This window comes from Glycine soja, chromosome 19 (genome assembly GCF_004193775.1).
Source record: "Glycine soja cultivar W05 chromosome 19, ASM419377v2, whole genome shotgun sequence".
Classification (NCBI taxonomy): Eukaryota; Viridiplantae; Streptophyta; class Magnoliopsida; order Fabales; family Fabaceae; genus Glycine; species Glycine soja.
Window position 1 is genome coordinate 42960032 of NC_041020.1, and position 13330 is coordinate 42973361.

At 30.8% G+C, this 13330-nt stretch overlaps 2 protein-coding genes across 12 annotated transcripts; one reads left to right on the forward strand and one right to left on the reverse strand.

The window, feature by feature from the left end:
* Positions 1-554: 554 nt before the first annotated feature.
* LOC114398852 (two-component response regulator 24-like) lies at positions 555-1245 on the reverse strand. Its single transcript, XM_028360969.1, has 2 exons — positions 1108-1245; positions 555-758 (listed from the first exon to the last, which is right to left on the reverse strand). Exons 1-2 carry the CDS (start codon positions 1243-1245, stop codon positions 585-587), a joined length of 312 nt encoding a protein of 103 aa, XP_028216770.1. The 3' UTR covers positions 555-584.
* Positions 1246-1407: 162 nt separating this feature from the next.
* Positions 1408-6452, forward strand: LOC114399203. Of its 11 annotated transcripts, none has more exons than XR_003663673.1 (8): positions 1412-1815; positions 1924-2932; positions 3332-3380; positions 3812-3962; positions 4307-4397; positions 4608-4704; positions 5079-5202; positions 6238-6452. XR_003663673.1 is itself a non-coding variant. In XM_028361339.1 (7 exons), exons 1-5 carry the CDS (start codon positions 1806-1808, stop codon positions 3877-3879), a joined length of 351 nt encoding a protein of 116 aa, XP_028217140.1. In that variant the 5' UTR covers positions 1408-1805; the 3' UTR covers positions 3880-3962; positions 4307-4397; positions 4608-4828. The 11 variants fall into 11 exon arrangements, 1 of the variants encoding a protein (XP_028217140.1); XR_003663671.1 differs by lacking the exon at positions 5079-5202 and having other exon boundaries at positions 1418-1815; positions 1924-2091; positions 2337-2932; XR_003663674.1 differs by lacking the exon at positions 5079-5202 and having other exon boundaries at positions 1420-1815; positions 1924-2414; positions 2882-2932.
* Positions 6453-13330: the final 6878 nt, after the last annotated feature.

Consider the following 13330-nt stretch of genomic DNA (forward strand, 5'->3'; position numbering starts at 1 on the left):
CTCAAAAAGCATGTACCTCTCTCGATGAAAAAAATAAATCATATCAAGTAGGAAATCTCATTATTACTTTACTCGATCGACTTTATACAAATCTACAAATATTTAGTGTGCAGAAGGTATTTAGTTAGGCACATATCGACCAAGTTTGAGAATCTATCATTATCGAACCTACATTGAACTTAGACCCTCTCTTGATAAAAGGGGTGGCGTGGGGGGGACAGATCATATATTAGTTTTAACAATATATTTATGTTTAAGGACCGAATAGCTATGTGATAATATGAACTAATTACTGAATAGCTGAAATTATCATGAAACTTGAGCTAACACACAAGGACGTATCAGTAACACTGAATAGCTAGCTGTACCAAAAAAAAAGCGGATATAGTTGAAAACGAGTCAAAATCAGTTACAACTTTAAAAGTTACTTGAAAACTTGGACCCTTTGCAAGATTCATTAAAGAATAAAAGGTCATTTTGGAGTTTTCTCCTTATTTTGTACATACGACACTGTTCAAAGGAGAGCATATATATATACTAGCTAACATGGTAAAACTTAACGGTAAACACTATTCTTGCACCGTTCAAGGCTTGATCTTATCAAGAATTTCTCTAAGCATTTCTTCGGTCAAGGGTTTCATGTAGTAGTCATCTAGCCCCGCTTCAACAAATTCTTGTACATTACTCTCTTCACGGCTTGATGACGACACACCAATAATCTTGCTACTGATCCCCGTTGAGCGAAGTTCCTTTGTTGCCTTAATATATAAAAGAAAAATATTTCTTAGACAATTTTGAATTGTCTACAACTTGAGAGGGAAAAGAATTAAAGAAAGATAAATGATTGATTTGATTGATGATCTAATTTGATAAGAAAAAAGAGATAAAGAAAAGAAATTATTAATTGGATATTTGAATTTTTTATTTTCAAAATATAACTACTGTAATGTAAAAACATCCAACAAGAAAATCTCATTATATGCACAAATGCACGTACATTTTACAAAACAAATGTTCATTATATGTAAACCAAATCTTATAAAGATAGTGCTTAATTTGAATTTCCTAGCTAGCACCTATTATGAAATCAATTAATTAACTTCGTACCTGAATTCCATTCATGATAGGCATGTCCTTATCCATGAGAATCAGGTCAAAACTTTGACCATTAATGCGATGAAGATCCACGGCTTCTTTGCCATTTTTCGCAGCAGTAACATCTTTTATCCCAACTCTTTCAAACATCCACTACTGCAAAGGGGTAAATTTACGACACTAAAACAAGGACGGTTTTTAAAAACCGCCTTGGTAAAAAATGCAGCAACCTTTCAACGCCGGTTTTCTAAAAACCGCCTTGAAAACAGCCTTTCAAATACGGTTTTTAAGAACCGTCCTTATCTTTAGATATTTTCTCTCATCTGAAAACGCGAATCGCAACTCAGCGGACACGTGGCACCTTCTCATAAGCTCAGTGCTTATATTCCTCTTTCGTCTTTCCAACTTCAAACTTCGAATTCTAACCCCATTCCAAACCTTTCCCTCAGCAATGGAATCCACCAAACTCCCGCGTCAATCTTCATTTCTTTAGACAGAGAGAGAAAGAGCGTGCGGTGTCGGAATCATGTTCTCCGATTGCACCGATGGTTCGGTTTATGGTCGTCGGAGAATCGCCGATCTCGTTGAGAGTTTCGAATCGCACCGGTGACCGGAGAAGATGGTGAATTCCATGGTGGAACGTGCCACGAGCGACATGCTCATAGGGCCTGATTGGGCCATGAACATCGAGATCTGCGACATGCTCAATCATGACCCTTGGTGCGTTTTCCTTTTTTGCACTCTTTCATCCAAAGTGCACCGTTTTTCTCTAATCCCCCAAATGCGAATCATCTTTTTTTGTTTGTTTTTTTATCGTTTTTCCTCAAGCTGAAAATGCATAGTCCGTCTCAGAGACTCATAGGAGCCGAACAAATCGTCGCTCAGAGAGGAAAATTGTGTGTCGTTTCGCCTTCTTCTGGGATCTCCGTCGTCGATGTGGCGACAGTGCCGCCGCGGATTTTGCCGATTTGGCTGCCGGAAGAGTTCGAGCCAGTGGTCGTTCACATCTTAAACATCTTTGCTCTATTTTGAATAGCATTTAGATAAGGAGATATGAAAATAAATCTTCGCAAGTTTGCATGATTTACTCCCTTCTATCTATTCGATGAAATGTCCCTGTGTTTCACTTTTATCTCGTTGTTATGTTTTTTTATTTCTCCGCCATCTTTTTTCATTCCTATGTTTTTGCTCTTATTTGTGTGTGTGTATTTTGATTGATCGGTGGGTGTGTATTTTTGCAGGGGTGATATCTGGAGCTCTTTTGTATATAAGGGATGAATTCCTAGCTGTAGATAGAAAGACTTGGCTTCACGTTACAAGTCTCGTATCTCTGTTTTTTTTCTAGATATTGATCACATGCATGTTTCTGTTAAATATTTTAATTGTTATGAAATCATATGGATATTAGTTTCGGTTTTATTTTATTTGATCGAATTTGATGAACCTGCAGGTTGTAGCCTCTGTGTACGTAAATAACATTCACATAACAATTTTGCCTATTTTTTTTATCACTTTGTAGTCTGTAGTTATTGGTTAATGTTCATATATATTGATTCCCTGGTCACTCATTTATATGATCCTTCTACCTTGAGAAAAATAAAGAATCTTTTGTTTAAACTAGTGCTAGATGGACTGAGGTGATTCATTTTAACGATATATATGTGAATTCTTATACTTATCTATGTAGTATTCTTTTGATTATCTTTTACTCATATAATACTTCCAAGAATTCCATCAAAGCTAAATCTTTCAAGGTAATTTAAGGTATTTAAATCTGTGATTGCAGTTCATTGGAATTTTTCAAGAAACAATTGTGCAAGAACTGGTTGGGGAGCTGGTAAGTACACATTGATTTTGAATGCTGATGACAAATTGTAATGTTTTATAATTAGGGAACTAAAAACAAGGTTAACAGAACGAGTATTGTTTGTAACTTTCCAATCTTGTGATGTTAAACTTTGAAACACACCACTTAAGATTAAGGCAGTTACTTGTTAGTGACTTAGTGTACTGTCCTTTGTGCATCAGTACCATAAGTTTCCACAAGTTTTTTATGCTTCTTTACCAGCACCGGGCCTGTGTTTTTAGGCAATTATGAATATGCTTTCCTGTGTCTAGCTGTCATCAGAAGTTTACCTCTTATTCTAAAAATAGTCCAAGGCATGGATTCACTAAGCTGCTTATTTTGTAAATTCACATAATTGAGACCATGTTTTCATATGCTTGGACTCAACAGAATTGAACGGGTACTTCCAGTTGGAACTTCCTTGACTGTTGTTGGTGAGGTAATGTAATTAATTTCAAGAATATGCCCAGTTACTTTCTCAATAGTGTTGTATTCTACTGAATTTCATTATAATTAGCAGTGTTGCAGAGTATATATAGGTAATGTTACAAGATATAACAAGAGTAATTTTAGATTATTGGAAAAGCTTCTTGTAGATTTGATTATTTGGTACATTTGAAGTGAGATGAACTCTACATTACAAATTATCTAACTCTGGTCATAGTCATTGTATGTAGTTGTTTTTAGGCAAGGTTGTCGTATCTTGTCAAATTCATGTTATATTATAAGAAAGTGATTCTTAGATACTTGTATTAGTATGACCATACCAGATTTGCTAATCTAGTTTAATTCATAGTTACGTATTTGGTTATTTATTTTTGGCATTTTGCTCCTGTAACTTAGTTTTGCTTTTTTCTCTTTGTTTTCCAGCTCAGATGAACATTCATGGAAGAAATCCAGAGATTTGCTTGAGAAGGTTGGTAGACAAGGAGATCTAACTGGTTATAGAGTTTCTTGTCTCCTTATTGGCGCAAAGGATGATTTAACTCCATATCCAAGGGCAGTACAAGATTCAGTTAAGGTATTGCATATCAACTCAGTGTCATGACATCATTTATTGTCTGCTAACTAGTTTTTGTCCATAGATCAAAGTCTCTGTCAAGTTAAAAGTTTTGGATGCTCACAGTTACTATGATGTTGTTTTTTGGCTTATCCAAAAAAAAGTTAAAAGGTTTGGTCATTTTACGTGTAATAAATAGGTTTGAAGATGCTTTTTCAAGTTTTGTAATTAGTTTTATAATCTAAACTTTTGTTATTTAATTATATTGTGCTTGTGATGTTTTTTTTTTAATTCTTATTTTGTAGTTTTTATTAGTATTTTTTTTATCATTAGTTAGATTTTCAATATTTTATTTGGTTGTTTAGGTAAAATAAGCATGATTCAATGCCACAATACTGAATTTTGTACACGACTGTGGAATGGGGAAACCCCTGAAGTTGTACCGTCACATGCAAAGTAAGCTCCACTAATTTTATCGTGGTGCATTAATTATTCTTCTGATTTTAGAAATGCAAAAAGGTCTTTAAATGGTTAATTGGTGACTCAGTCCATTTCTATTAAATGCAAAAAGGTCTTTAAAAATGTGACACTCCAATATATTATTGATTTTTATGTTCCTTTACATGTGAAAAATAATTAAATTAAGGTTTTTTTTTTGTTTTGCAGGGAGTTCCATACACTATCTATTGGAAAAATGAGAGTGCTTTTTACAGGAAATTCTAGTGCTTGGGAAGCCAACAAATTTTACCAGTGATAGTGTGGGGTAAATCACTAATCTTTAATTAGATTTTGATCACTTTCTTTGTATGTTTTGGTTTTTTAATTTTATTTTTACGGATTTCTGTTGTATGCATAGTGTGGGAAACGTAGAAAATATTTTTTAATTATGATGATGGTATAAGGCATTGATTTCGTAAATATAACTTCCAGCACACTTTTAGTTTTTGCATAATTATGTAAATATTATGCGTAATTTTCATAAATAATAATAAAATTAAAATATCACCTTATTTTTATTTTATTTTTTACAAAAATATTTTAACCCGTGAAATAAAATATTAAAAATAATATCATTTTCTAATTCTTCATGTGACAAAAAAAAACTGAATCCTTAATTAAATTTATCTTCTCCTGTAGAACCCGCAATATAAATATAGCAGTCAGGCACATATGATGGAACTCAAATGCTGGTGAAAGCATAAGAAATTATGTAGGAGTTTGTCGGATAACTTTTATCTTAAAGATCCTCAACCTCAAACAGGTGTCTAATTTGCCTACTATAAAGCACATATATTTTATTATTTTGGTATTGGTAAAAGATTCATCGTGTCCTTAAAATAAAACTTTTGAATTCAAATGAGATCTAATTAGTAATTACCTTATATATATATATATATATATATATTGACCAATTAACAATCTGCCACTTTTAACCATGATCATTATTTATATATATACGTACAATAGTTTTGGGCACTGGCGATGGGAATAAAGTAGTGGTCCACTGCTACATGTATGAACTTAGAGCTATGATTAATGTCAATGAAGTTATTACTTAAAAATGTTAATACAAAATTGAGGCAGACTTCATTCCTTTTTTTTAATAAGAAAGGGGCCATTAGGATTTTGAACTTAGAATTTTGTTCAAGCTGCTCTTTCCATTTAGGTCGATCCTAGTGAATTTCAAAACTTATAGCTCATTTCTATATACTGTCTATTATAGTAGACATACCTGTTTTACCACACAATATTTAATTCTAATTCTCTTATTCCATGAACGAACACACTATAATTAATACATGACTTTGAGAAAGAGATTATGTGTTAAAATTCTCTTACTAACAAGAATTAACCATTAATATTTATCAATCAAAAGAAGAAATTAAAAAAATTCAACCTCAGAATCTTCATTGTAAAATATATATATATATATATATATATATATATATATATATATATATATATATATATTTACATCAATTATAAGAATCCTAATTTTGGACGCAAATCCTATGATTAATCCTATGTATTAACTGTAATACAAGTTTGAGCAATAACTATAATACCACCTGTTTTTTTCACCGTTACACTGCCTTTCAAGTACATGTTGTTTCTTTCACAATTGGAGGCTACTTTCAGGGACCATTTCAATATATGTCCCCTGCCAAGATGATGAATGATCATGCCTTATGATTGGTGTTTTTAGGCTTTGGAGCTTTCATTAATGGTCTTATTTTATTTTAATAAATTGACCCTTTTGTCTGATATTCAAGTGGAAGTGGTGCTCTTGGTGCAGGGCTCAGTAAATTCAGCACTGCTGCTGCCATTGAAGAACCAATTAAACCACTAGTTAAAGTAGAACACACCCAACTCTTATTTGATGGAAAATTTGTTGATGCTGCTACTAGTTAGTCCTTTTTTTTCCTCCCTTCATACTTTTAAATTGCTTATAAGTTCAAGAATTCTCAATTTTATAGTAATGTAAATTTAGAGAAAATTTGTAGACTCTCATTAATTATGTTAATTTTTGTATTATATAATTAAATGATTTTATAATTGTTGAAAATGATGAGTAATACTTTTGCTTCAAATTAATGTTTAGTTTAGTGTATTAGATATTCTAACAAATTACAAAAAATAAAACAACACAAAAAAATTACAAAAAGTAAAGCAGCAACAAATTTTTTTTTTAAAAAAATAGACTTATTACGACGGTTATGAGCATAACCGTCTTAGAAAGTTCTACATATTAAGACTTTTGTAAAACACCGTCTTAGTATGTCATTTGTGCATATGCAAATCTAAGACGGTTATCCTCATAACCGTCTTAGAAAGTTTTACATACTAAGACGGTTGATTCAATAACCATCTTAAAAAGTTCTACATACTAAGACGGTTATTTCAGCAACCGTCTTAATAAATTCTACATTCTAAGACGGTTACAAAACCGTCATTATAAATATTAGTAATATTACGACGTTGCAGTTTACGACAGTTCAAAACCGTCTTGAAATATCTTATAGAACCGACTTAAAATATTATTTTTGTAGTAGTGATCCTTCGGTAAGTCACTAGGAAGATCCCAACGTCATCCACAAGAAGTACTTTCAATTGTGTGCCTGAAGTTTCAGGTTTCATTACTTCTTTTCACCACTTGCGTTACTTTTAAAAAAAAAAAAAACAAGTGTATATTAATACTTTCTCTTTGAACAAGAAAGAATTTTAATCGCTAAATGTATGTACATTTCAATTAAAGAAAATGTAGCTGTAGAACTAATTAGATATTGACAACTCTATTAATTATCCTCCTTCTAATCGGACAAAAACAGAAAATTTGGAGTAATATGAAAAAATGTGAATGAAATATATATATATATATATATATATATATATATATATATATATGGAGGGGATTCACTTACTTCAACTTCTCATCTTCATTATTTATTTTCTTAAGATGTAATAGTTCTAATAAGTAACTAATTTTTATTATTAAATCTCAAAAAAATAAATGATATAGATGAAAAATAATTCTAAAAAAATTATTTTTAGAATAAGTAGATCTCTCTTCAAGATGATGATGATGTTGGGATAACACTGACCTGCACGTGAAATCTTTCTCAAGATCTGGAGACCAGAGCGACACTGAGTATAGGAAAAGAAAAATGATGAATAACTTGGAGTTCTAATATGCATGAATATAAAGCTAGTTTGTTGCGGTGCTACGCTAAATGTCTTCCCATGTGGCTAATTCACACGTGACACAGAATTTGGTTTTTGCTTATATCCTCAAATACATTCTATAAAACTTGGATTGTTGTGTTTACAATTGTGTAAAAAGGTTAAAAAGTACAATCATTTCAGCACAGCATGTCAGCTCAACAACTAAAGGTAATTTGTAAGTTTTTTAAAATGTTGGAGGTAAAATGTGATAAATTAATTTGTTGAAATTAAAATTCATCAAAAAATAAAAAAATTAAGCCTAAATTATCTGAAAGCAGTTGTATAATATTTGCATGGAAGTTGCTTCTTGCACCTAAAAATCACTTCATGACCTTTTTTACCTTTTAGATGGGTGAATTTCAAATTGGCCAATCCATAAGTTAAAATGAAAAAAAAAATACCTGTCAGTGCGAAAAGTAATTCGTGGGGTGCAGGAAGCAACTTGTTGCTTCACACATTTAGTTTGTATATCATGTACTGCCATTTTAGTTACATGAGTTAGATTCTCAACTCTGTCATCCAAGATTATTATTGGGCATATGACTTTAATAAATTGCAATTGGACTTGATGTAATTTGTAGCATGCATGATGTAATCTTGATGTTGTTTTTCCTATAGAAGGCTTTGAGAAAGCTAAAGACCGCTCTGGATGGCTTTGAGCTAGAGTGTGATAGTGCTTCCTAGCTTCCTTATTTGTTTTCATGGGAAACTTCTCTTTTAATCCATGTAACCTTTCATTTCATTCTTATCATTGCTTCAGGTGAATTCCTTTGTACTTCGTTCATTAACAGTGATAACTAAATGCATGGAATTAGGAACGAATAGGATTAGATTATATTATTTGATGTGTCATGCATGTGTCATTATAATTAGCTAGTTTTAATAAATAACATTGTCATTATTTATATTATTGGTTAAAAAAGGATATTTATTATGTAAGGATAAAAATCGTTAGAAACCTTAATATGCAGAATACAGTTTGGTAAGCTGGGAGAAATTATTGCTGCCCATATGTACTACAAAAAGAGCACAGTGAATTTCTGTACATCACTTTCAGCAATTTCTTCCCGGTCCCTCAACGGTTCTTCCTAGATGTGCTTTAACAAAATATTTAACTGAAAAGCTCCAAAAGCACACACACCTAGATTGGTATGCTCTTATGTCTCTCTTGATCACTACTCTCCAAAAGCTCTCTTATTTCTTTGTTGAAAACCATTGATTTGGACGTGAAAATGTCATTTTCATTATTAATTAAATAATCATTATGAAAATCAGTTTTTTAAAATTAAAAAAAAAAGTTTGATAACCAGTTGGATTCCTAAAATCAGTTCATTCTTATATTTAGTTTAAAAACTGATTAGGTTTGGTTTTTTTTTCTTCAGAAACTGATTTTTTCACACCCCTAATTTGAACCATGCAACTTGGTTTACCAATTGAACCGGGAGCAACACACTCCATCTACTATTCCATAGATTATTTAGAAAACACTCCAATTATATTTGGAGACAGAATTGCATGACTGAGAACTCATGGAATGCCATTAATTAATTAGCAGATATTAAAATGAATTTTGTATCTTAACTTGCCATGCTTCTAATAAACTTGGTAAACCAAATAAAATAGTCGAAACAATTTTTGTATGTGTTTAAAATGTTTGCAAACCTCTATTGAATAGAGAAACATGAACATACCAGAAAGTTATACAACTGATAGCTACTACTATATATAGTATTTTACAGTTTGTCTTTAAAGTAGCAAATAAGGTGTTTCTATGCTCTCACTTGAGAGGAGTCTTTTTTTTTCTTCATTACAAAACAAGATCAAACAGTAGTTGCCGATCCAAATCCCAGTTTCCTTTCTTCCTTTTCGTGAAACTCACATGCCAATCCACCATGGCTGGTTGCATCCAACCCTTCCATCTCCTCATCAGGTGGGGTCCTCAGAAGATCCAGTTTATGCAACACAAAGAACACTGCTCCCATTGTGACACTCACCCAAGCTGTGATGGCCAGAATCTGAACAACATGTGCAGCCAGCAACTTTCCACCCCCACCCATAAACAGGCCATAAGGCCTATTAGGTAGCCCCGGATACACTTCATTCACATACTCTTTCTTTGCAAACAAAGCAGTGAAGAGAATCCCCCACGTGCCACACCCACCATGAAGCTGTGCAGCCTCAAGAGGGTCGTCATACTTCAACTTCTCCGCCAGCAAGTTGCACCCAATGAGCACCCAAGCAGCCACAAACCCACATATGATCGCAGCCCACGGGTCCACAACTGAACACCCTACAATCATAGTGTTAAAAATCACCATAAAGTTACGGGTCATACAATTAATTAATAAATAAGTGAAAAGAGTGTCGTATTCACCAAGATTGTGATTTTAAAATCATGATAAAGGTACCGCTCATATATAGTTAATAAAGAAAAAATATCCATTTGTTCCTTATAAATACACAAATTTTACCTTTTAGATAGACTCCGTCTATATAGATACTTTTGGATCTCTTGTGATCCTTCTAGTTACACAAACTTTATCTCTAATACATTTTACAACATAAGTAGAGATTAAAAAAGACTTGAAAGAATTAAATGAGAAGAGTGTCGTATTCACGGAGATTGTGATTTTAAAATCACGACAAATATACTCAGTCACTCACTGCAAGTACTTTTGAATCTTTTACACAAATTTTATCTTTTAATCCATTTTATTAGGATATGAACCAAAAGAAATCTGTAAGTGCTGGTACAAGGATTAGAAGTGAAGGATTTTAAGTGTAAAGACTACACAAAGTAAAGCTGTAGTATAACTATAAGAACAAAACGATTAATTTTTGTATTAATAAATGAGGGGAAAGAAGTGATGTATGTATGAAATTATTTGTTGTTAGAGATGTTTAAATTTCATATTTTAGATTTATTGCTTAAATTTTCTTTTATTAAGACATTATTTATTTTATTGATGTAATTGACTAATTATTGAGATTTTATTTATATTTGTATTGAACTTAATTTTATTGTATTGTAATTTTATTAAAATTGAAATTCTTTTAAAATTAAGCTTGTTTGACCCGCGGGTCCGCGGGACGAAAGCAGACCAATTTATTTAGTCTGTGTACGAAACGGGGCAGACTGACCTGGTCCACCGTCAATGCGAACTTATGCGAGCGGACCTTACATGGGTGGGTCGGCCCGCTTATCTACCCCTATATATATATATATTTGAAATTTGTCTTTGATATTCGGTTAAAGCTTGTTAAGCGATTCAGTTGATCTTGAAAACATAAAAGATCAAATATATAGATGCATTTGAGAAAAGTAAAGTTCACCGCGTCATGATAAAAGAGTATTAAAAAAAGAAAGGAAGGTGAATAGAATGAAACAATGAGGGTATCTATAAATAAACTTACATGTTTATATATATTAGGGGATTATCAAAATGAAAATTATTTTAAAACTATTTATATAATTAAGTGAATTGTATGTAAGACAAAATATAGATTTATTCTCTTCATAAAAATGGGTTGATTAACCAAATTGGAGAAAAATTACAAACAAATTATCAAAATAAAATTGTTTTAAAACACTTTATTAAAGTAACACTATTTTTTTCAGAGAAAAAAAAGTTACATTATTTTGTCTTGTTATATCGAAATTGCCAAGTCACTTGATGATTTTTAATGACGCACGACTTTTTTTTTATATAGTTTTTGGTACATGATGAGAAGATAAAAAGAAAAAAAGGAAACACAACAAAAACAAAACTACAGTCTAATAAACCCAACTCCCATGGCGTGCAACCAGAAGGAGTTATTGTAAGTCCTGCAAAGGGGATTCTATGAGCTAAAAACAACGCTAAAGTTGGGATTCAATTAGGCCATCCTATCAGCACATTGGTTGCCTTCTCAAAGGGAGTGGCTGATCACTTGCTTCCTAGGACTAGCCAAAAAATCATCACCTAAGCAATGACAGCGCTACATAGTTTTGAAAATGCACCAATTGTTGTTTAAATAAATGATGTTTCAAAAGGAAAAAAATGTTTCCAATTTGGAAGGTATCAATGATAGATTCTTTTTGAAGAGTCATATTTTTATGATATTAATATGAAATATCTTTTAATTCTACCTATGATTAATTTCAGTTAAAAAAATTGATTAATCACTTTTAATTAAACCAGTGAGAGGACCCATGCAATGCACGGGTTGATAAAGAAATAGACTTTTTTGTAAAAATGAATTAATTTATATAAGAAATAAACCTTTAATATCTACATTATACATATTATAAGATTTTATGCATGAGTGATTCACTACACATATTATATAGACTCTATGCATGAAATTAATTTGATCTAAAATTAATTCAATTCATTATGGTGATTGTAATGAGTTGTTAACGTTTTTAATAAAATTTGCCTGTGTTTAATCAAGTTTAAATATCATAAAATAAGATCTGTAAAAAATATTACAATTTTAAATATAATATAACATTATAATATCAAGGATTAAGGATTTATGATGAAAAATATAAATATTTTTAACAAATAAAGCATATTACAAAAAAAATCAGTAAAAAATATTACAATTTTAAATATGATATAGCATTATTATATTAAGGATTTATGAGATCAAGTGGATTAATTTGTTCTAAAATGAATTCAATTCATTATCAATCAATCAATGGTGATTGAAATTAGTTATAATGAGTTGTCAACGTTTTAAATAAATAATTTTCAAAATAATTCTTAGAGATTATACATAGTTAAATGCTAGGAGACTTCCCGAGTACATGGTTTTGAGCAGGAAATTTTAGATGCAACTCAATTGGCTTTATATATAAAAAAGATTTTACATCTCTTCTCAATTAGGTTTTTTTTTTTTTTTTTACAGATCCCAAATCTAAAACCTTGATCTCACTGTATGTATGTTGGTAAATACTCACATCCTTTTTATTACATAGTTAATAACATTTAATATAATTACAAATGCTTTACATAATAATATATTACAATTATATATATATAATTTATTTATTATGACTTGAAAAAAACAATTTATATATATATATATATATATATATATATATGCTTGAGTATTTTATTATTATTATTATCATTATTATTTTAACCGTTACATAATATATTTAGTAATAATTATATATTTTTATATTATTATTACATTCATGTGGCAGCCTTTTTAAAAGATTTTGGATTTTATTTCACGTGATATCACATGGAATGCAATCTAATTTTTTTTAAAAAAAAAAACTTAACAGTAGAAAATGTCAGATGACTTGGTTTTAGTATGACATTACATGATAAAATGTTTCACTCTGAACAAAAAAATTTAGAAAAATAATCTAATTTAGATAATTTATTTGTAACTTTTTACTCCCAAAAAATAGGTCAAAGCTTAACATTTTGTTAAAATGAGAATTTAGTTGGACTCAACGAAGAATTTTTTAATTTCAAGAGGAACTAAATTTCAAAGTCAAGATATTCATTGCTAAATTATTTTTTCTTTACTAACTATCGTGAGACAAGCTCAATCCTAATAGTTAAGTATGCATCTTTTTTTAATTATTGTTACATTTAAAAAAAAAACTAAAAGTTTGGGTTACTTTCACAAAATTATTAGGTTTGGAAACAAACATTGCGGTGAAA